This window comes from Xiphias gladius, chromosome 1, assembly GCF_016859285.1.
Source record: "Xiphias gladius isolate SHS-SW01 ecotype Sanya breed wild chromosome 1, ASM1685928v1, whole genome shotgun sequence".
Classification (NCBI taxonomy): Eukaryota; Metazoa; Chordata; class Actinopteri; order Istiophoriformes; family Xiphiidae; genus Xiphias; species Xiphias gladius.
In genome coordinates this window covers 32343122-32367324 of record NC_053400.1, presented here as the reverse complement: position 1 = coordinate 32367324, position 24203 = coordinate 32343122, and the positions used below count along the sequence as shown (strand labels likewise).

At 39.5% G+C, this 24203-nt stretch overlaps 1 protein-coding gene across 9 annotated transcripts in view; it reads left to right on the top strand.

Annotated features, from left to right (window-relative positions):
- Positions 1 to 313: 313 nt before the first annotated feature.
- The window catches only part of ppip5k1a (diphosphoinositol pentakisphosphate kinase 1a), a 35512-nt gene continuing 11622 nt past the window's right edge, over positions 314 to 24203 (top strand). For 3 of the 9 annotated variants that reach the window (XM_040123119.1, XM_040123297.1, XM_040122968.1), the window contains exons 1-26: positions 314 to 406; positions 6420 to 6953; positions 7783 to 7978; positions 8436 to 8526; positions 8671 to 8756; positions 9311 to 9465; positions 10205 to 10306; positions 10925 to 11086; positions 11213 to 11334; positions 11448 to 11549; positions 12457 to 12543; positions 12630 to 12705; positions 12823 to 12932; positions 13504 to 13589; positions 13708 to 13833; positions 15118 to 15239; positions 16709 to 16891; positions 17904 to 18045; positions 18744 to 18967; positions 19590 to 19717; positions 19926 to 20040; positions 20183 to 20290; positions 20699 to 20815; positions 20912 to 21052; positions 21415 to 21508; positions 22926 to 23051. In XM_040123119.1, coding sequence (XP_039979053.1) covers positions 6810 to 6953; positions 7783 to 7978; positions 8436 to 8526; positions 8671 to 8756; positions 9311 to 9465; positions 10205 to 10306; positions 10925 to 11086; positions 11213 to 11334; positions 11448 to 11549; positions 12457 to 12543; positions 12630 to 12705; positions 12823 to 12932; positions 13504 to 13589; positions 13708 to 13833; positions 15118 to 15239; positions 16709 to 16891; positions 17904 to 18045; positions 18744 to 18967; positions 19590 to 19717; positions 19926 to 20040; positions 20183 to 20290; positions 20699 to 20815; positions 20912 to 21052; positions 21415 to 21508; positions 22926 to 23051 — 3145 coding nt within the window. In that variant the 5' untranslated portion in view covers positions 314 to 406; positions 6420 to 6809. Of the gene's footprint in view, positions 407 to 1342; positions 1395 to 1483; positions 1653 to 6419; positions 6954 to 7782; positions 7979 to 8435; positions 8527 to 8670; positions 8757 to 9310; positions 9466 to 10204; positions 10307 to 10924; positions 11087 to 11212; positions 11335 to 11447; positions 11550 to 12456; positions 12544 to 12629; positions 12706 to 12822; positions 12933 to 13503; positions 13590 to 13707; positions 13834 to 15117; positions 15240 to 16708; positions 16892 to 17903; positions 18046 to 18743; positions 18968 to 19589; positions 19718 to 19925; positions 20041 to 20182; positions 20291 to 20698; positions 20828 to 20911; positions 21053 to 21414; positions 21509 to 22925; positions 23052 to 24203 lie in introns of all 9 variants that reach the window. The other 6 variants (XM_040123040.1, XM_040122854.1, XM_040122913.1 and 3 more) reach the window with 5 other exon arrangements.

Sequence of the window (24203 nt, the reverse complement as noted above, 5' to 3'; positions counted from 1 at the left end):
CTGTGTTGTTATGGGGAAAAATTAGGCTCCATTGTCCAAAAAACAGAGTCACTGTACAGTGTGATAGCATCGTAAAGTTACATTTGAATTATTTTCATTAAACAAATGGATGTTTTCCTTGATCATAATGGTAACGGTCCTCGCTAATCTCAATGCTAAAGCTAGAGGCCGCTAACGCGCTTCTCCTCTGGGGTTCATGTACTTCGTCCGACCTAGGTCGCTGCTTATTGGCTCGTTTGGTTTTTGAGGCTACGCCTTCTCGAAATTGTTCTCTTCTACCATTGGTTATTTTAGAAGTTAATCATCAGTGCGTCAAACAGAAAAAAATAAGATTGGTTTCACAGGCAAACTGTCAGGAGTAGAGGAAGCGAGCCGATGGCAGCGACAGAAACCCCCCGGCTACACTGTGAGTTCATGATTAAATGTCTTTCGCTGCTAATGGTAATATCGTCGACACGCTTCCAGTCGTAAGCGTTAACATGAATAACAGCACTGATATTTGGTATTTGTTTCAAATGCAGGCCCTGGGGGACTTATCTTCATTGCCGGGGTACTAGTTAGCTGAATGCTAACATTGGCTAACATTAGCAAAATGTGTTTTACAGGGCTAAAATTAACAGAAGCTAACGGTAATTTCTTCGCCAAATAACGTTATTCTTGTACCTTGAACTCAGTTTACGGTGTAGTGCAGTGGAGATTCGTTTTACAACATACTAAAATCACTATTAAATTGTCTTATTATCGTGATCTTATTATATATATATATATATATATATATATATATATATATATATATATATATATATATATATATATATATAAAAGTGTGTGTGTATCTTCTTATTTTAACATCCCTTTTACTATATAACTGCTACATGATTGCACACGTTAATAAACCTTTAACTGCAAAGAAGCAATTTAACGTTAAACAACAAACCTGTCTCAGGTGGCGGTTAACATTAACCCTGGTTGCTGCATGATTCATTTTACTTCAGTTTAACAGCCATCCTTGTGTCTTAAATTTATACGTGCAGCTTTAGCGTTAGTGTTTTTCTGTAGGTAGTTAGCAAGTTGTCTTGGCTGCGCAAGTTATTTGTGCAGCCAAGATGTTTTGCTTTCAGACCATCCAATCGAAGTAATAGTATCTGCAGACACTGTATGTATATGTGACGTACAGGACTGCGCAAAGATTTTAGGCACTAAAAGTAAGCTTTCGACAATAATGTCGTGAATTGTTTTTATCTATCAGTTAACTTCATACAAAATGCAGTTAAAAGAAAAAAAAAACTAAATCAGATCAGTATTTGCTGTGACTCCCCCCCCCTCCTTGCCTTTAAAACAGGACCAGTTCTCCTCTGTACATCTAGACACAGGTTTTTCAAGGTGTTTGGCAGGTAGGTTGTTCCAAAAATCTTGGAGAACTTCCCACATTTCTTCTGTGGATTTAGTCTGTCTCAGTGTCTCCTGTCTCTTGTGATCCCAGACTGACTCCATGATGCTGAGATCAGGGCTCTGTGGGCCACAACCCGTCTGTTGCAAAACTCCTTGTTCTTCTGGTCTCTGAAGACAGTTCTTTATGTCTCTGGCTGTATGTTTGGGCTCGTTGTCCTGCTGCAGAGGGAATCTGGGACCGATCAGATGCCTCCCAGATGGTATTCTGTGATGGATAAGAATCTAAACATCTATAATGCCTAAACGTTTTGCAAAGTACTGTATATATGTTTTTTTTTTTTTTTAAACAGAAGTTGTTTAGGGAAATGCTATTACTCAGTGTACTGTGTTACTTCCTAGGAAGCCATGTCCAAAACCAGGTTTTTAGAAATATTACGGTCATTAGTCCAGGCCTCCTATTTAAAAATGAAAAAAAGAAGAATCACTTCCCCTTCTTCTTTCTCCCACTCCAACATTTTGAGTGGTCACCAAATACTAATAATCTAGATTTACAATTAATTGAATAATTTTAACTCATTTAGAACCAACACGATTAGACAATTAATTGATTAGTCGATCAACAGAAAAGTAATCTGCAATTATTTTGATAATGGATTGAAGTCTTATTTTCAAGCAAGTTCTTAGTTATGAAGATTCTTTGTGTAATGTGATAGTACATTTAATGTGTTCGAGATAGGGCTGCGGATATTTTCATATCGATTAGTCCGATGTTTATCTGTGATCGCTTGATTAATAGTTTTGTCTGTGAACTGTCAGAAAATAGTGAAAAATGCCCATTTAAATTTCCCTCACCCCAAAGTAGAGTGTTTACATTTCTTATTTGGTCTGCCATCCGAAATATAACCAGTTTATTGTCATGTATGAAAAAGAGAAGCTTCAGATTGTCACATTTGAGAAACTGGAACCAGCGAAAGTTTTGCATTTTCTATTTAATAAAAAAAATATATATAAATAATTAAATAAGACAAACAATAATAAAAAATGGCTGCAGATTAAATTTATGTTGATCAGTCAACCGCTTTATTGACTAATCACCGCAGCTCTACTTTGGGATTTTGGACTGTTGGTCGGGCAAAACTTGAAGATGCCATCTTGGCTCAAAGAAATTATGATGCAGATGTTTGATATTTTATCGACCAGTCAATTAATCAAGAAAATAATCAGCCAGGTAATGACAAAAAAAGTACCTGTTAGTTGCAACCTTGAACTTAATTATTTTAATATATTTTGAATTTTACTCTTTATTTAAAAGCATTAGTTTCTTCCAGAAGTGATAGTGCAGGTGCTGTTTTCTAATAGTGTTCTGCCACTGCAAGGAGCTGAATTCTTTATTCTTTCTGCTTCGTGTAAAATCAGTCAAATGTGAAGAACAGTGTTGAAATTATTGGTATCAACCTTTAAATAGAAGGAAGGGGAGTATGCACATCACTACAGACTTATGGCATTTAGAAATCAAGATTTTGCAATAAATGAACGTCCATGCACCCCCTTCAGTCTGCAAGTGTATTTAGGTGGCAACGTTTCCTGTCAGGTAAAGGATATTTGAAACTTAATCTCCTCAATAAACTTCAATCAAACAAGGCTGTGACATCCATGAATGAGATGAAAAATTGTTTTATTGAAATTAGTTCTGGCACAGATTCATGCTCCATCGGAGCAGATCCTGGTGGGGTGCCCTACCCCAGTAAAACTCCTGAGTCATCTGGTTCAAGGTGGAGTAGAGGTGGGAGTTTGTGAGACCAAAAAAACAAAACAAGAAAATGAGGGATAGGGAAGGTTTATATAATCACAGGTAGTAACTACATGGATGAAATGAAGTGGGGGGGGCAAAGGAGAGAGAAGAGGCTGGATTAGAGTGAACGGTGCAAATGTAGACATTGTCTCTGTCTCATTGTTGAACTTAAGAGCTTCTAACTTTCTCCCTGAGTGATCATTTTACAGGTAAATGTAGCCGAAATCACAGCACAGCTGTTGTCTTTAACTTATGTGTCTAATGATTTAGTCAGATGACGTCGTGGTTATAAAATCAGGATTTTAAGATCTTAGAGCCGCAGCTTGGTAAGGGCTTGGAAATGACTGCTGGTTAACATTTAATTTTAATGGTCTGTTGTTCAGGCACTATTTCATACTACATATTTCAAACTCATCTGTTGTGTGACAACAGAAACAGCAAAACATGTGAAGGAGAACAGCTTTATTGAGCATTCGACTGTATAAAAATACTGAATATGTGAGCACAGAGAGTTGGAGACAAGCAAACAGATAAAGGGCGGTCTAGCCACATGCTAGGTTTTGACCTAGTCTTGTTGGCTCTAACGATTAGTCAATTAATCAATCAACAGAAAGTGAATCTGTAACTATTTTGATATTTAGTGAATCATTAAATTTCATAATTAAGTTTTTTGTTTTTTTTTTTTTAAGCAAAAAACTTCAAACCTTATCTGAGTCCAGCTTTGCAAATGTAAAGATTTGCTGCTTTTTGCGCTTTTTATATAATTGAAATTGTAATATCGTAAGATTTTGGACATCACCTTGTGCTTTAGAAAACAGTGGTGGAATGTTTTTGATTTCTTTCTTACTATTTGTAGACTTTGATTGATTAATCTAGATAATACTCAGCAGATTAATTTATAATGAAAATAATTGTTAGCTGCAGCCCTAACTGGCTTTCATGCTGGTTGAATGATTACATTTTCCTCTTTGGATTGACAAAATTCCTCTTTCTCTTGGGTTTATTTAAAACCCTCCTTGGATTTTGTCAAGGTTAAAATAAGATATGTTTTTGTAAGCTCCTTAAAAGTTGGTAGAATTGGGACGCATGGTTTTTACACCAGAACAGTCTTGTGTAGCATGCAAGTGTAGAATATCAACTGCACCCCAAAAAAATAAATAAAGAGGGCATGACCATAGTGTCCTTAGTGGGAGCTGTGGCCCTGCTTATATTCTGAGCGAGCAGATTTAATAGAAGAGATTAACAGTTATGCTCAAGTTCTGAAACACTAATCGACTTAGCCATGGAAAGAGTTTATTTTGAATTAATCCAGTACCAAAATGGAAGCGAGAATGAATTTCTGTACCAGAAAGCAGGTAAACATTTATAAAATAGTAACACTTAACAGCGACAGACTTAACCCTTCTTAGTTCCACTGCCTTAAGTGCATGTTCACAAATCTAACCAACATCGAGCTGTGATACTTAAGTAATAACTATGTTTAAATGAAAAGATGACACTCTCACAAATAAATACTATATTAAATAAATATATCAAAAACTGCATATCTGCTGTATATCTTCTTTGCTCCTTTCCCAAAAACATTTAAATGGTGGAAGACAGCATAGGCTTTTTGCAGTCTTATTTGAGTTCCCTCAGCTTGAGTCTTATTTGAGTTCCCTCAGCTTGAGATCCCCAAGGCTTTAGACAGTTATGAGTTTGTTTATTGTCTCACTCGGACCCTGTCTAGGCTGCTTATTCTAATAACAGTTTTTTGCAATGTAAATAGTCAGTCTTGACCCTTGAGTGACTGTGCCTCATGGTGAAGCGGTTTGTTGTTCAGATGGGTGTCTCATATCGTTTCAGAGAGTAATTATTAGTTGTGGTTTGTCTACAGTATGACATGTCTGCTGCCTGTCCTGTCGCCATTGCTGGCTAATGTTTAGTGGTGATGGAAATGCAGATCAGAGCTGATGCCCCTGCTGTTTTGCAGCACCAGACTGCAGCGTCAGGTCTAAATGTGTAACAGTAGAGTAAGTGCTATAGGTAATTATTGCTCAAGAACACGGCCATTTCTGCTTTTACTGAGAAGTTGAGAGACCAAAATTACCCCCTTAGGTTGGTATAATGAGACTGGATTGGAAAGAAACCAGCCTTGAAGAAAGATAAGCACTGAAATGTTTATATCAATTTAGATTCAATTAGTGATTCTCCTTATTAATTTTAATTCTGTCTGGATTAATTTCTCATTCCCCTTTTGATAAACTATTGGGTGCAAAAGGATTCATATAGAATTTTATTTATTTGTTTCAGTGCTTAATCTTTTTCAGGACCACAACTAGGGATATTTTGTATCAGTTAATCCGAGATTATTTTCTTGGTTAATCAATTCATTTTTTTGTCCATAGAATGTCAGAAAATGTTGAGAAATGCATTTTATAATTTCCATCAGCCTAATGTGAAGTCAGTAAATGTCATCTTTTCTCCAACCAAGAGCCTGAAACATTTACTTTGATATGTGACAAAGAAAAGCCTCGTCACATTAGAGAAGCTGGAACCAGCAAATATTTTGCATTTTTGCTTACAAATGACTAAAACGTTTTGATTTATCCAAATAGTTGGCAATTAATTTTCTATAGACTAATTGATAAATCAACCAATCGTCAAAGCTCTTAATTTTTTACACACACAAAGTAAACTAACTCATCTAACTTGGCAAATTTTACAACATAGACAGGAAACTGCAAAATTTAAATGAATTCAGAAGAAAACCATAGCGTGATATTTGTCAAGACTTGAAAGTAATTAACCACATTTCTGGGCCTACCAGGTGCAGCCTGAGTCCAACTGACATTATCCAAAACAGAAGCAGTGAAAGAGGATAATGTGTTTGCAGAACATTATATTTCAAGAAGGTTTTTATGTTCACAGAAAATTTGCCCACTGTCTGCCTCTGGCTTTGAGGATTTTAATGTTAGACGCTCAAAATACTTTTTTGAAGATACTGTGTTATGCCCTTGTCAACAAGCCTGGCAAAATACACCAAATACACCAGCATATATACGTATATTTCCTTTGCATATATCCCAAATTCCACATGCAAACAAACATGAATGAGGAGTGTACAGTATGTTTTATAATATGACTATTGTGGAGTGCTGTGAGTAACTTTGATTAGGGGCAATGCAAACGATTAATACTCAAAGCATGAAACAAGATTGAATAAATAATGTTGAATGTCTTGTTTCTCTTGTAGGACTGTCAGTCTTGCATACAAATGGAGGAAAGGACTGTCATCAGATAATTGGAGCTCCAGCCTCCAAGTTGCTGAAGGTCCATAAGAAATCAAAGCCAGTCATATGAGATGTGAATTTGCTGAATGAAGAATGAGGAACTTCAGTAACTACGTCATTGCAGTGGACTGACCAGCACCATCATTTCTCACATAACCTCCTCCGTTTGAGCCTCCCTCATTCTGTCTCATCCCACTTGTCTGCCTTCATCTACCGGCTCTGCTGTCCAGCCCAGGCAGAGTGGACCCGTCCCTTTCCCCAGGCCTCGTGCCCTCCCATCGGCGGCCCGCTCCGGCGGTGTGTTGGTGTACGATGGCGCGGTGGGACGCTGACGGCTGCCGCGGGGGACTGTGATGTCAGAGACCAACAGCCCGGGCGAGAGCCGGCGTGGCGCTCCCAGATTCTTCGTGGGCTGCGAGGACGATGAGAGCGAGGTCCTGGAGGACAGCATGAGGACAGACATGGAGCTGTATGAGGACGACGAAGACACAGACTCGGTAGGAGACTTTGGTCAAACTACATAACCTCTTTACTATAATTTGTTCCTCCAGGTAGCTATCGGTGCTAGCAGGAAGAATCTTGGTAGAATATCATGTCAAAACTGTCAGATTACCAGTGAATGATAACATTGCAAGTGAGTCACCAGTAGAGGGCTCTCAGTCAACATTGTGAACCCTGGCAGCCATGACACAGCTCTTCACTTTTTGGTTGAAATGATGAAAATGCCTATAAACAACTTGAAAAGAATTCTCAAACACAGCGTGCTCTTCTCAAAAGAGCTCAGCGGATATGGTTGATGTCTGTAGTGCTTTCGACCAGGACCAGATCATTTAAATGCACTTAAGTAGCTGGTTTACTCAGAGAAACCAGCTTACGTAGAATGTGTTTACCTGCACTGAAGTAACCTGGTTATTGTAAATCTGTGTATACATGCAGCAGGTCAGAGATCAGATTTCACACCTACACCCGACCTTATTCTGTGGGTTTTAGTTTCAGTTTAACCACGATGGATCTCTACACGTAGTCACCTTAATTAGACCTATGCTGCTGGTCCAAGAAAAAGTCAGTGATGCTACCCCCCTGGATGCCTATCCATGTAGAAAGTTTACAACTGCTACACATTCTATTAGAGTGAGTTTGCTGCTGTTGTCAGTGAATTTCTGTCTTAAAACACTAGCAGACACAACAGCAGTCTATATCAGCTGTAAATACTGCAATCATTTTTATGTGCAGTTCCTCAGTATGAAGGACAACGCTGCCAATTTTATTTCTTCTACACGCAGACAGATCATTAAAATGTTGCTCCTTCCCCTCTCCCCTCCTCAGCCCCCGGAGCGACAGATCGTGGTGGGGATCTGCTGCATGATGAAGAAGTCCAAGTCCAAGCCAATGACCCAGATCCTGGAGAGGCTGTGCAGGTTTGAGTACATCACTGTGGTCATCTTCCCAGAGGACGTCATCCTCAACGAGCCCGTGGACAAATGGCCACTGTGTGACTGCCTCATCTCCTTCCACTCCAAGGGTACAACACACAAGAACACATACGTGCACACAGCCAAAATGACAATACACTCTCAGTGCTTTTTGAGTTTTTCCGTTATGTATAAAGCAATTTGAATGTGTTTCCCGCAGCAATGATGTCTGTACGTCTTGATTTCAGAAATTGTGTGATACAAAATAAATGAAATGCAAAGATGCGTGTTTCACATTCTACATACACTGTAGCCTGTATGATCACATGGGCTTCTTATCAACTGACCGACCATTTACACACTAAACAGTGTGCCTGTCTTTTAATACAATGTCAGCATTATGTTTAGCCTGGTATAATTCTCTCTGCCTCTGTGAGTCTGTCTTAAGTATTTGTGTTTTCACTAAAAATGTCTCATTAGCCGTAACTCTGAACTTGAATTCCCCATGTTAACAGCTTATTATCTATGACCTTCATTTATTTAATTGTTTCTCTGCATGTAAACCAGGCTTCCCACTGGATAAGGCAGTGAGCTATGCCAAACTGAGAAACCCGCTGCTCATCAATGACCTGAACATGCAGTACTACATACAGGACAGGTAATCTGACATACCCAATTTTTATATTACAGTATTCATCGGAATAATGCGTGCAAAGCAAGGCAGATTGAGAATAAAACAATCACGGTTTACTTATTCACACATTAATTTTATTTGTTTGTTTTTTTTTGTTTTTTTTAACAGGAGAGAGGTTTATCGCATCCTGCAGGAGGAAGGGATTGATCTACCACGCTATGCTGTGCTGAACCGCGACCCAGATAAACCAGAAGGTCAGTCGGCTATAGATAATAAATAAGTCACTTCTCATTTACGTATCTTTGTACTTGTCTAAATTTAACATGGGGAAAAGACAATACAATGCTGACTACATTCACTCCACCTCTGTTTTAATTCTCAAGTAAAACGTTTTCAGACAAACAGCCCTACAGCCCCTGTCCATGCAGCATTTTGAGGCCATTGATTTAAGACTGCTTTGGTTTTATTTCAGCTTGTGGATAAATATAGTATCAAATGTGAAGCATTTGCAAGTGTCCCATACCTAAGTGCTGGGATATGATGTGTCTGGTATTTAAATGCTGTTTTTACACAGTGACGTAGAGACAGTCTCTGGACTGATGAGCGATCAGATATGTCTCCACCTTCCTTTCTTAGTAAAGATTGATTTTAAAACAACGAATGAACTTGACATGGTTCAGACTGTAGAGGTGCTTCACGGGGCTCATGAGTAAACACTGGGGGGGTCAAGCATCATCTGTGTAATCAAGAGTGGTAATGAAAAGAGGCTTCCTGGGAAACGCAAATATTTAATCTCTGTGTCACTTAGAGTGTAACCTGGTGGAAGGAGAGGACCACGTGGAGGTGAACGGAGAGATATTCCAGAAGCCTTTTGTTGAGAAGCCTGTCTGCGCTGAGGACCACAATGTGTACATCTACTACCCCACCTCTGCTGGGGGTGGCAGCCAGCGGCTCTTCAGAAAGGTCCTTCCTTCGACCGTTATGGCTTGTTTTTTCAGTCTATAAGTCCTGACGTTTACACTGCTTCAGCTGGAACATACACTGCAAGTTAGGATGAAACCGGCAACTAATTACAAAACTTTTCAAACTTATGAACTGCAAAGTATTAAAGTTGTTCTTTCAACGCCAGTTAACTTTTGCCATAACAAGTATTGTCATTGACTATTATACTAATACTTAGTTGTTAATCTTGTTAATCTTTCTAAAAACAGACTGACCACTAATAATTTCTCTTAGCCAGACAGTGAGTTGCAGTAACACACTAGTGCATCCTTTCATCCTTCAATCCAATTTATGGTTTTGACTCACTTAGCTTTGATCTGAATTTGCTTTTAGCCTCAAGTCCCCCTTCTCCCTATCAAAGAGCTCTTGTGCACTGAAGTAACAGCACTCATGTTATGTTTGGAAAGTGTTAAGGCCCAGGGCTGTTCTTGACACTTTGAATGCGCACATTCCTTTTTATCTGTTTAGTAATAAATGGCAACTGTTAATCAACTGAACTGACTAGAACACATCAGGCATTAACCTGCACCACTTAATAGCTCCTCTTGTAATGGTACATGAGTCTATTGCTGTGCCAGAGAAAGGGCATTATAATAACTCAGGCACACTGTTGTCAAACATGGAGCGGCTGCCTTTAATTCAGACTGGGATGGTGTTTTTGGAATGACAGTAGTTTTTACTCACTCTGTGACTTGTTTAGATTGGGAGTCGGAGCAGCGTGTACTCACCAGAGAGCAGTGTGAGGAAGACGGGCTCTTACATCTACGAAGAATTCATGCCAACAGATGGCACCGATGTTAAGGTAGAGTATTGATTATTATGAAAGAAAAACACTGAGTGGTTAATTTTTGACATGGAATATGTGACACTTGAAAGGGCCATAATGAATTGATGTGAAAACAGAATCAACTGGTCTGAGTTGAAGGTCAATTTTGAATGAATTCAGCAACCAAGGCAACAATATTTTGTTCCCATCTACGCCAGTGAAGTGTTTTGAATTTGCTACTCCTCTGACTGGCATCTTCTCAATGGCAATGGGCCTTGAGGCTGTTGAGTATGGTAGTATTTAGAGCCATGCACACTGCTGAACTCGTTGAAAAAACACTATTTCTTAGAAACGAAGTTCAAATGATTAAAAATATAGCAGCCATAACCTAAACCTATAGGGAGAATTTTCTGGGAGAATCCCGTGTTTCTATGTTAAGTAATGTTGAAGATACGGGTTAAAGAAAAATTTGAAATGATAATACAGAATGAGGGAAAGACACTTTCTGAACCAGCGGCCCCTCCCACTTCATAGGGTCATTTTTGAGCTATTGGACTCCAATAATTTTCGTCGGTGCAACCTTTAGGATGAACCTTCAAAATGAGAATGATTAAGAGGATTTCACGTGGTTGTGGATGTTTCGTGTGACCTCAGGTGTACACTGTGGGGCCAGACTATGCTCATGCCGAGGCCCGGAAGTCCCCTGCTCTGGACGGGAAGGTGGAGAGAGACAGCGAGGGCAAGGAGGTCCGCTACCCCGTCATGCTGTCGGCCATGGAGAAACTTGTGGCACGCAAGGTTTGCCTGGCATTTAAGGTAAGCAAAGTTATGGTGCTGACGTAGTTTTGTTTTTCCCAGTTTACTTATTCTTCCATTGTGGACTGATACTGTTGCATCTCCACATCACTGAAAGAAATGTGTCCTCCTCTCCTCTCAATGCAGCAGACCGTCTGTGGCTTCGACCTCCTCCGAGCCAATGGACACTCCTATGTGTGTGATGTCAACGGTTTCAGTTTCGTGAAGAACTCAATGAAGTACTATGACGACTGTGCCAAGATCCTCGGGTACCATCTTTGAGTTTTGGCGGTCCTTGTCCACTAGACCATTTTCTCCTGAGCTCGCTGTGGTTAATTTATGATTGATCGATTTGAATTTTTGTTTCTTCATTGCTCTTCAGGAACATTGTGATGCGTGAGCTGGCTCCTCAGTTTCAGATTCCTTGGTCCATCCCTACTGAGGCAGAGGACATCCCCATTGTTCCCACCACTTCAGGGACCATGTGAGTCATTACATTTGAAAGTGAAAGGCAAAAAAAACCAACAGTTTTGCAAAATATTTTCAATGGAGGTGGGGTCAGTGTAGTTCAAAGTAGTTTTGTTAGAGCCTTAATTATCATCGTGTTTTATTACAATTTACGTTAGTGAGCTGATCTACTGCACTTAGGCAGTCACAGTTTAGACAGAGGAATACTAATAGTGTGTATCACTTAAATGAGGATAATTATTGGACTTTTTTAGTTACCTGATGAATGTCAGTACTGCAGACCTACATGTAGAGTTCTGTTCAATTGCAATATTGTATCTAAATTTTTTTTTAGATTCTGTAAACTTTTTTTTTTCCCCCCCAAGCTCTCAAAGTTGCAGACATAGTTACACATTAATTACACACAGGTTGAATTGTCTGTGTTTTTGTACGTGTTGATGTCTTCTAAAGATAAGTTATTGCCAGAGTAACTGCTGTATACAATTGCATGCGTCGGGAGATAGTCGTAAATTAGAAAGATTGAAGGATATTCTTCCAAGCACTTCAACAGCCTCCTTCTCAAATATGTAGCTGCTAACCCTAAGTTAACTAAACCATTAAGAAGGAGACCCCAAACCAGATGCAAAGACCCTTGTTAGTGTGGGACTTCTTTGCATTTTTGCTCTTGCAGAATGCACCCATCTTGTCCTTGATCGTCATCTTTCAGTTCATGCAGTTATTAAAAATATTAGATGACCACATGAATATTTGTAAATGTTTGTTTGTTGTTATCAATTTTTGTTAGTGAACTAACAGTGTTGATGATGGAAGAAGAGTCCATTTATGAGAAGTGTCTTGTCAAAAAACAAAAAAAATAAAATAAAACAACTTGACTATCTAACAAGGAACCTGTTTCTCCTCAAACTGACACTTGCACTCTTCAGGATGGAACTGCGCTGTGTCATTGCTGTCATCCGCCATGGAGACAGAACACCTAAACAGAAGATGAAGATGGAAGTTCGCAACCCCATGTATGTTACTTCTATGTTATTGCCTTCCATGCTATGACAGATTAGAGGGTTTTGGTTAATTTGAAGTTATTCTTTGATTCATCCAGGTTCTTTGATCTGTTTGAAAAATATGGAGGATACAAAACGGGTAAACTAAAGCTAAAGAAGCCAAAACAACTGCAGGTAACAATGAGTCAGACAAGGGAATGGTTAAGTCTGTTTTCACTTGTTATGGCTAATTCACATACATCCCAGTCTGTGTGTATGTCTCTGACAGCTTGTTACTCTGAACCTCAACAGGAGGTGCTGGACATCACACGGCAGTTGTTAGCAGAACTAGGACAGCACAATGACTGCGAGATAGAAGAGAAGAAGTCCAAACTGGAGCAGCTGAAGACTGTCCTGGAAATGTAAGTTACAAGTAAACTGGGTCACTTTATTAACCATTAGTTTCCCATCTCATATCCAGCTCATAAATTTCTGGGTCGGCTCAGCAAATTGTTTCAAACTATGAGAATTACAGATTTTTAATTTTCATACTGGTTGTTTAGGAAATCTTTAAACCATACAATAACTCCAAATTATGCCTAAGTATACTCTTAAAAACTATAAAATAAAATTGGTTTGGGCAGTGTTCCCTCAGTTTATATTTAGCCTCCTCCTATGCTAATGACAAATGAGTTTCTAAAATGTCACCATCTACCATACAAAACAGCAAGAGCTATTGTTTTTTTTGTGGTTGCTGCTATTCTTCAAAACACTTCACAGCTGAAGATGGCAGATCATTATATTCTGATAAGGGATTACAGGCATGGACATGCACATCCTGGTCCTGTTTCTACATGAATCAAAATCATATAGTTAGCAGTCATCATAGACAGTATTAACTTATTAGAGGTGGCATAGAGAAGGCATACAAACATGTTTATTCATAAATAGCTTTAGCATTTAATGATTCCAGATTTTCTAATGCTAATAAAGGTATGGCCACTTCTCGGGGATCAACAGAAAAGTACAGCTAACTTACCTACCCCATGGGCAGCCCAAAACCTCCAGTGAGGAAGAAGGTAAGAAGATAAAAAGGCAATTTTTTCACCTTCTGCTCAAAATAGTATGTTGCCAAGCTGAAGCTGGCCAAAAAACTGAAGTGACTATTGACTGCCTTCCTCTGGATTTGGTTTTCAGACACACGTAAGGAAGGTCCGTCTCTACTGCTGGTCCTGAAGTGGGGTGGGGAGCTGACTCCTGCTGGCAGAGTGCAGGCTGAGGAGCTGGGAAGGGCCTTCCGCTGTATGTACCCCGGAGGACAAGGTGAGACACACACAGGAGTGTTTTTCCTACTGAAACAATGCCATGTAGCATGTAATTCCTCTTGCTATTCACTGCCACCCTTGTAGTATCATATTGGCATTCATTTTGTCTTGGAAACAGATGTAATGGACAAGCACCCAGCTAGTAATTAAAATTTTAATTTGTTGAGAGATCTGCGTTGGTTAAGAGAGTGTTAAAACAGTTGACACATCAACTACAAATACTGTAGATTCAGAAAGTTCTTAAGCACAGAAACAGCTGCATATACAAATCACCATCCTGACTCGTGTTGTTACTAAAGGCCGGTTTATACGTCTGCGCCTACACCGGAGCCTACGCAGGAGGCATACACAATTGCGAGCATTTTTACTTGTGCGCTGGTGTGTTTGTGTCGCACCACAGTTACAACACCAAAACGCTAGTTGGCAGTTGGGTTTCTATGCCACTGTGTTGACTTTCTTCACGTACTTAGGGCAATGGCAACTGAAACTGAGCAGATCATTTTGGAGATGGAGCTAGTAAATGTTGAGTTACAGTTTTTTTTACTGAAATTACTGCAATGCAGAAAAGAGAGAAGACCTCGGAGGAGATGTGTGTATGACCACTGAACTGATTGTTGCAAAAGGAGGGCAATTCTACCAAGCAGACCAGTCACCGTTGTTGTGATCTGTGATGCCGTGCAGTTACATTTCCAGGGAGGTGCATGTCAGTCTATGACGTAGGGTACATGGCTACACCGTACGGCATCAATTCTACGCAGAAGTATAAACTGGCAGTAAGAGGATGTGGCCTCAGATTTAGGAAGCTTTGAGTTGCTCATTTTGCCGGCACACTGAGCAGCCACTGATCCATATAAGGTCAGAAGTGGAAGATCCCTATGAATGAATATTGTATTAATGGTTTATTATTACCTGCAGTCTCCATAACAACTATGCTAAAGTGGGAATTTACTGTGTAAAATCTTTTGTGGTACTGTTTTTATGATGTGATAAAACTGACTTCTTTTATTGGATACCTCAAAATCACATTGTATTTTAAATTTTTTGCTACACAATGTACAGTTAGTCCATATGTCTCTCTCTTTCTCGTCCTTTTCTCTGCTGTTCTCATTACTTGTGTCAGCTTACCCCCCTGCACTATTAACTCGTAAAAACAAGCTAATCTGGTTCAACACAGTAGGTTACTAACAGGACAGTACGTGTGCACATATTATAGATCAAAGAAGTAAAAACAACAGATGTCTGTTTATGCACTAATTTTGTTGTCGGTTCTGTGTTCTTGTAGGAGACTATGCTGGATTTCCAGGCTGTGGGTTACTCCGGTTACACAGCACCTACAGACATGACCTGAAAATATACGCGTCTGATGAAGGCAGGGTGCAGATGACGGCTGCAGCTTTCGCAAAGGTATGCAATGTCCAGAGAGAAGGCTCTTATGTTTGAAGCTGAAGACTGTCATGTAACTGTTTGATTCTAAGAGCTCCATACAAACTTAAAACAATATAATGTGACTTTGTCATAGAAATTTTTTATTTGTTTCTCTCAGATCACAGTTAGTCATGTTTAGTTATAGAGCACATTTAAAAAAAACTACAAATGTTGGTACCTAATTGTCTGCACCCAAATCTCCTCTGATCATTCAGAGCACATTTAAAAACAACAGGTGTTGACAAAATGCTTTACAGAGAGATGAGAATTACAATCAAATAAAAACGCATCCATAATAATTGATACACACACAAAGGATTCAACCTAAGGGCAGTTACCAGTTTCATAAACAATAAATATTTGGTATAAATATACATATTTGGCTTAAATCCCCAGCTGGCTTGAGAAATTCTGCCTACATGAATGTGCCGTTGAGGCCCTCGTCCCTTAACTCCCTGAAGTGGAGCTGCTCACAGGCCAATAACTGCTGTTTGCGGTTGTACATAGCAGCATACACGTTAGTTTGCGTGTTCAAATCCTACCACAACAGCTACTCCTCCCTAACTGTGACTTTAAATAGTAATGTATTCTGACTTCTCTACTTAACCTTTGAAATTGAAATGTTTCCCACAGTAATTGTCAGACTTGGAAGATGATACGTAGACACAGTTGGTTACCTTTCAACCAGGGGACCTAATTGTCTGTGCCATTATCTCCTTTGATCATTCAGAGCACATTTAACATTTAAAGTGCTTTACAGAAAGATGAGAATTACAATCAAATAAAAACAAATCCATAACAATTGATACAAACAAAAATGATTCAACCTAAGGCCAGTTCATGAAAATGTTTTACTCTGCAGTTACCAATTACATAAACAATTACACAGGGTAAATCTTTGTTTGCTGAAATGTCAACAGCTATGTGAGTTTGGATTTGATAGAAAAGACTGTGTAGTTGAAACAAGCTGGAAAAATCTTAGTTGAATAGAAAGTAAAGAGCTCCACCTGCAGATTCTTGAATGACATTAACAGAAATGGCATGAGATTCTCTGAGGAAGTAACTTGTTCTGAAAAGGAAAGCAACCTTCTCTGAACTAGTTATTTTATAGACTGACAGCTTTGTTACATGAGAAAGGACTGGTGAGTTTTTTTTTTCCAGTACATTCCACTGTTGATTTGTAATAACTGTTAACAAATTCTTCTGTAAAACGGGTTTGATACAGTATGTTTACATAGTTTAGAAATTACCGTCAATGTCAACAAGATCACTCATGTCACAAAAATGTCATAGTATTTTGTGTCCTAGTATAACCGCTCGTTAGTTGTCATTTGTAAGATAACAAAGTATTGGCAACATTGTTGAAAAATGATCACTTTGCTTCAAATTTGTTGCCAAAACAAATCACAGATTACCGTTTCATTTTGTTTGTGTGTCTATCTGAGCAGGGTTTGCTGGCTCTGGAGGGTGAGCTGACACCCATCCTGGTGCAGATGGTGAAGAGTGCCAACATGAACGGGCTGCTGGACAACGACAGCGACTCACTGAGCAGCTGCCAGCACCGTGTCAAGGCCAGACTCCATGAAATTCTGCAGAAGGACAGGGACTTCACCGACGAGGACTACGATAGGGTGATTAGCTAAACGTGTCTACCACTGAACCTCAACAGCTTTCTGTTCTGCGAGGGCCCGGTGGAAAGCGGAAAACAACACTGAGAATCGCAGTGGCAAATCGGTAGACCTGCGAGCCCCTTTTTGCAGGAAACACACATGAAGTCGTGCATCATACGTCATGACCGGTTTTGTAGCTGGTTTTGCAATGATCCGAATTAACCCAAATGCTGTGGCATTTTGGATCAGTGCAATTATTATTTCCAGACTACAACTATTGCTTTTTTAAGAGGTAGTTCAAATTCTACCCGCGATGCCTGCAAGAAATAAGATGGCTGTCTATGCCACTCGTTTTTGGGAAAGCCAATATTGAAACACAACACATGAGCCTGATAAATAATTAAAAAGTGATTTCTCTAGATTAATATATTTGTTTTAAATCCCCAGCTGGCTTGAGAAATTCTGCCTAAAGTGAATGTGCCGTTGAGGCCCTCGTCCCTTAACTCCCTTAAGTGGAGCTGCTCATAGGCCAATAACTGCTTTTTGCGGTTGTACATAGCAGCATACACGTTAGTTTGCGTGTTCAAATCCTACCACAACAGCTACTCCTCCCTAACTGACTTTAAATAGTAATGTATTCTGACTTCTCTACTTAACCTTTGAAATTGAAGAGTTCTTTTTTGACAAACGTTTCCCACAGTAATTGTCAGACTCGGAAGATGATACGTAGACACAGTTGGGCACAGAACTAATTGAGAGGTCTGTGCCCATATTTCCTTTGATCATTCAGAGGATTGCTGACCTGTCGTAGTGAAAGCGGAAAGAAGTTTATTTCTTGAGCTAACTGTTGGCAGATTAATTATATTTCTTCAGTTTGCTGTGTTAAATCAAATGACAAAGTCACACAAATTTGTGCATTTTAGCAGGCCGGGGTTTTCAGGGTCTTTGAAATGTGAAAGTAGTCAATGTTTATTTGCTCTACCTAACTGGATTTTTATGTAAGTGCTTTGTCATCTTCATCTTTGTGTGACAGCTGGCCCCAACCTGTAGTGCCTCTTTGGTGAATTCAATGAAGATAGTCCAGAACCCAGTGGCCACATGTGACCAGGTCTATGCCCTCATTCAGAGCCTCACCTCCCAGATCCGCAAAAGAATGGAGGACCCAAAGTCAGCTGGTGAGCAAATTCCTCTGCCAGCCCTAGAGGGATGCCAAGGTTTTCAGCTTTTTATATTTGACACACCACATTTTCATTGCAAGCCCATTACAGTGAAAAACAATCCAAAACTATTTGATTGATTGCCATGATATTTGTTACAGACAATCATATCCTCCTCCTTTTGTGATCGGTCTTTTCACCGGAGACCGTTATCAGTTCAAAATTAAAAAATTTCCAGTTCTTAGCCTATTTTTAAATATCTGCAAAACCAAAGGCCTCATCATCATCAGCTGTACAATCAAATAAATGCTCAACATCAGCATGTAAACGTTGTCATTGTGATCATGTTAGCATGCTGACGTTAGCGTTTAGCTCAAAGCAACACTGTGCCTATATAGAGGAGACACAAGCATGTCTATAGACTGTTACTCTTGTTTGACAAAGGTTTCGACCCAGATGTCTTACCCATAGTGGCATATTGCCATGCAGTTATTTTTGGTTTTTATTTGCCCAGGTTTTAAGATTTTTATGTCCACTCCAATAGATGGGTGGAGTTTCATTTGTGTCCGTCAAAGCATTGAAATTTGACAGTTTCAGTTTCCAGAATCAGTATCCTGATACTCTTACAACAGTTTAATTCCCTATCAAAATCGAATCAACTTTGTTAAATCTTCTACTTATCTTTAAACTATTCTTCCTGTCTCTCACCTCCTCAGACCTGCAGCTTTACCACAGTGAGACACTGGAGCTGATGCTGCAGCGCTGGTCCAAACTTGAGAGAGACTTCCGCATGAAGAATGGCCGCTACGACATCAGTAAAGTACCTGACATTTACGACTGTGTGAAATACGATGTTATCCACAACGCTACTCTAGGCCTGGAGGACACACTTGAGCTGTTCAGACTGTCTCGAGCTTTGGCTGACGTCGTCATCCCACAGGTGAGAGAGAGAGAGAGAGAGTGAGAGGGGGAGGAGGAGGAGGAGGAAGGAGGGAATGGAGGGCAAAAAGGACGTTACCTATGAACTACTGCAAAGAATCATTTTCTTGGTCTTTTTGTGTCTTAGGTCTTTTTTTTTTTTTTTTTGATAACAATCCCAGATGAGTATAGATAACCAGAAGGAATGCAAAGCTACCAACCTAAACATGAACTTACTTTAATTCTAAGTAATTTTATTTATTGGCTTTTATTCTAAGCTAGTTTGTTGCAAAGTCCTTCCCATTTAAAAGGCAAAAAACAAGACACACATGAAAGATCAATAACCATGCTAAGGTGTGCAAGAAAATAAAAGTGATACAAATTTACAGTTAATTGTTGATACATTTGAACCATAAAATAAACATCTTGGCTAATTTAATAACACAATGTGTGTTTTGTTCTTTAGTGGAAATTAGAAAATCAGGCGATTTATCCTAGATTCTCTTTGTGACTAAGACTTCTTTAAAACCAGTGAACTGTTTTCATAATTTGTGAAACAATAACAATGAATGTCAGAGATGTTACCAGTTGAGCAGTTACGGAGCATTTTCTATGTGTGTTTTTTTTTTTTTTTTTTTTTCCAGGAATATGGCATAAATAAAGTGGAGAAATTGGATATAGCATACGCCTACTGCCTCCCACTGGTCAGAAAGATTCAACTTGACCTGCAGAGGACCCATGAAGACGAGTCTGTCAACAAACTACATCCTCTGTGAGTCTGTGATTAAGATTCCCAAGAGTACATTTAATTTACTACAAAGCTGTCAAGATAGAAAGACATGATGCACAGTGTATGGACTAAGTTGTGGAGAATATTTGGAGCCTCTAATACAGTGCTCCATGCAGTACAGATTGTAAAGTCCCGCGAGGGAAAAATTGTGGTTTGTGATATTGACTTGACTCGAGTGGCATCTTTGCAGGTACTCTCGTGGAGTGATGTCTCCTGGGCGCCATGTCAGGACACGTTTATATTTCACCAGTGAGAGTCACGTCCACTCCTTGCTCAGCATTTTCCGCTATGGAGGCTTGCTTGACGTAAGCGATCAAACATCAGTCCTATAGGACTTTAAATGTTTCTCAGATGGGGGTAAAAGTTGAAGCTGAGGTTCTGTGGGTGGGTGTGTGTGTGTTTGTGTGTGTGCGCGTGTGTGTTCGTGTTTCCGCATGTGCGCAACAGGAGGAGAAGGACCAGCAGTGGAGGCGTGCCATGGATTACCTCAGCGCCGTCTCTGAACTCAACTACATGACTCAGATTGTCATCATGCTGTATGAGGACAACAATAAGGTAGTGTTTTTTTTTTTTTTTTTTGTCATGTACAGCTGCCTTGCCACAAGGCCTACAGGACATTCTATCAACATTTCTGTGAGCAGATACATTTGATTTTTGAAGTATAAACTTGTCAACAAGAGGGCCCTTCTTCCTCAGTGTGTAAATAAGAGGTTTAAATGATTGAATTGAAGGAGTGAAATTAAGTAGATAATATAATCTTCATTGTTGCTCAACAAGTTTGCCCTGTAAAGATAAATCTTAGATATTGAAGCACCTGCTAAATATGTGTACCTGTTATTAGTATTGGACCTCACTACTTTTGTGAAACAACTGAAATATGCCCGTATCACCAATTACTGAAAACAAAAAGTGTCGTACTGGAGATGGTATAGAAAATTTTCAAAATGATATCTGTCCCTAAAGGACCTGACCTCCGAGGAACGCTTCCATGTAGAGCTTCACTTCAGCCCAGGGGTAAAAGGCGTTGAAGAGGAGGAGAATGCACCAACTGGCTTTGGCTTCAGGCCCGCTTCTGCAGAGGTAGCACGACAGGTATAATCACATACAAACATTTTCAACGTGTCACTGTTATGCAGATAGCAGCGTGCATATTCCGTCTTTTCTCTGCTCATCTAGAACGGGCAGAAACAGCCTGACCCCGGCAGCCTGGAGGACCTCTCACGAGATGAGACGGACCGTGCTGTGCCACTGTCTGAGCCCATCACCATTCAGAGGAGATCCCCACTCATACGCAATCATAAGACTGGATCGATGGAGGTGAGAGTCACTGATTAATGCACCTAATCGTGGAAAACAGAAGACTCATTACACCAGAATCTCGTTGCTGAAATCCGTTTCAAAGCTTCTGTCATTGTGGACTTGCATAGTTACTGCATTGTCCATTATAATACTATCAGCATCGAACTACTAGTCTGTTTAATCATTAACCTCCACAGAGAGTGTGTGTTTTTTCAGTTGCTTATATAATCAGTTTGTTTTATAGACCTAGAGCCTCTCTTCTGTGGTTTTGGCCTGTCATGTTGTCCAAGGTCATATTTCACTCTGCAAACTAGCAGCCATCAGTGGAGACTGGTTTACGATGTCTGTGGCGTGCGTGTGTGTGTTTGTTTTTCCACCAGGTCCTGTCAGAGACATCATCCTCCAAAGTAGGCAGTTATCGCCTCTTCTCGTTCTGCTCACGACAATCCCCTGAGATGAAACAAAGTGGATTAGGTAGGTGTCATAAATACCATGTTGCCGTGGCAACAGTGTGTATATATGACAGTGTGATATGGCCCAGAGTGGGAAGGATGGGGGCAAATTTCATTAGATGACTTTTGATCGGGGAGGACAGTATCATTTAATGTAACTAATACACTGTGAGGGCTGTTTTCACAGTCCTGGGAAATGCACGCACGCAGCTGGACTTTATATAATTTCTCCAGATGGAAATATAAATGTGTTTGTTAACATATTTACTTGTTTTTGAAGAAAATGAGTTTCCAAGTACAATCGGTACTGACTAAAGATAAAATGGTGATGAGATTTTATGCCTGTTTTGGGATCTAAGTCAGTCTTCAAGAAACATTTGAGAATATCCCAGTTTTGAGTGGATGTAATTGAGAGTCTCTGTATAGGAGATGAGTCCAGTGTTTTTTTTTTTTTTTTTTTTTTTTTTTTTAATGGTCTCAACACACAGTTGTTTTGCATCAAGAAGTAAATAGTTGAGATTTTTTTTTTCAGCTCCATCGTTGTGAACTAAATGCGTTGAAACTCATCAAATATTTGTACCAGTGTTCAGATACTGAGGCTTTAAATTCTATTCAGAGTTAAAGTGTTAACCTTTATGCAGGTCCACACAGATTAACATTTCCACTGCCTCCTCTTTCCGTCAAAGTAAGCCTCAATCCTTTCCCCCTTCAGCATAAGCCTGATAGAATGACTGACTCTGGAGCTGTTAAACCCTGGTGTAGTGGCTGTTAAAAGAAAAATCCACCCCAGATTGTACATCTGTCAGTTTTGTTTGCTGCCGTGGGATGATGTGTTGAATTACTTCCAGCCACTCATATAGCGTCAGCTCTCTAAAACATCAGAGATAATCATTGGGTTTTAGGGTCCGTCCCTCAGAAGAGTATAACATACTTAATTTCGAAACCGCCATTTTGAATTCAGCAATCCTACTTGAAGAAGGTCATCAGAGAAAAGTCTGAAAGACTGATTGCATTTTGTTACTCTTTCCTCTGACTACTTTTTCTTTCTCTGTTTCTCTTTTGGGTTCTGAGTTTGGAAATACTAATGTTGAAAAGCAAGAGGAAGGAGGAGAGTGGGTACTTGATGCATTGAATGTCTCACAAACTGATAAGCAAAACTGGGAAAGGATGTCAGGGTGGATTTTTCCTTTTAACCCCATAGCCTGACATAGTGGTTACACTTTAAAAACTTTTTCCATCCTCTTGTGGAGTGTAGAAATAGAGATAGATGTTGGTATGAGTTGCATGGTCTCCTCTGGGTCCTTATGTCTTGCTGTCTCTGTCTGCCTGTCTATATCTTTTTCTGTCTCTTTTTCTCTCTTTCTCAGTTTCTGTCTGGTCAGTTGTTTGAGTAACAGCATGTTATGTAGTGGTGACTAACCCACCCGCCCCCCTCGCAGGGTCTCAGTGCGCCGGGCTCTTCAGCACCACTGTCCTAGGTGGGTCCTCTAGCGCCCCTAACCTGCAGGACTACGCACGCGCACACCGCAAAAAATTCTCCACTGGCAGTCTGTCCTACAAAGACGGTACGTGTTTGAGACCGTGCTCCTTCACAAACCTGCACAGGGCAACAGCAGATCAGTGTCTTACACACTTCCTCAGTCCTGAAAATATAAAGTCCTGTAAGTTTGACATCACGAGTAGAGCCCTGTGGGGAAAGTTGGCACTTGAACCTATTAAGTAGAAATGGTCACTGTAGATATGTTTTACTATGAAAAAGTGTTGATTACAGTAGTTAGACAATATCCAAAATATCAGCAGTAAACATAGTCGGACAAGAAGAATATATGCTATATAAGTATCACGTATGCCCATACATGTATATTATAGTATTTTACAGTCATGTTTTTCTAATAATTTCTTTTTTAGACTCCATATTCATTCTAGTCACCAAAACCACTGGATTTTTCCATCATTTTTGTTCTTGCACACCACTTTGAGTAAAATTGGTGTTTTTCCTTTATCAATTTGTATACATGCTGCCTCATGCCCAATTAAAACTTCCAAACAGAATAAATAGTGTTAAAATTTGTGAAGACAAGAACAGGAAATGTGGCAAAAGCACAAGCTTAACTGTGCAGTGTTGATCACACTTGTCCTTTTTTTTATAGAAGTCAGCACTTTTTTGAGAGTGTGTTGGAGATGTTAGTAGAAGCTTGATATTTTTTTTTTTTTTTTTCCCCCCCATTCTGAACCGCATACAATATTTATGATTTTTTTTTCTTCTTCTTTTTAGAGCTACTGCATGTATAAAGCAACTGTTCATCAGTACATGTCCGTTACCTTCCCCTCATTCTTAAATCATGATCTCCCCATGTTTTTAATAAATTAATTTTTTTTAAATTTATTTATTTATTTATTTTTTGCATGGTTAACGGCTGCACTGACTTCTTACTACAGTTTGTCCACTTTCCAGTTCTCTCATATTTACAGTGAACCCGAAATCTATACACTGAAGATCAGCCAGTTTATAGATTGAACACAACTGCAGGCGACTGACTTTAGAAACATTTGTGATATTTCCTGTAGAAATGTAATAATCTGATTTAAACTTAGCAACAAATTACAACTCCATAGCAGAAGTCATACAGCAAATGTACATTCCCATCATCCATGCTTAATTTTTTTTTTTTTTTCACATTTTTTGAGTACATTAGCCCTCCCCATTTGAGTTTGGA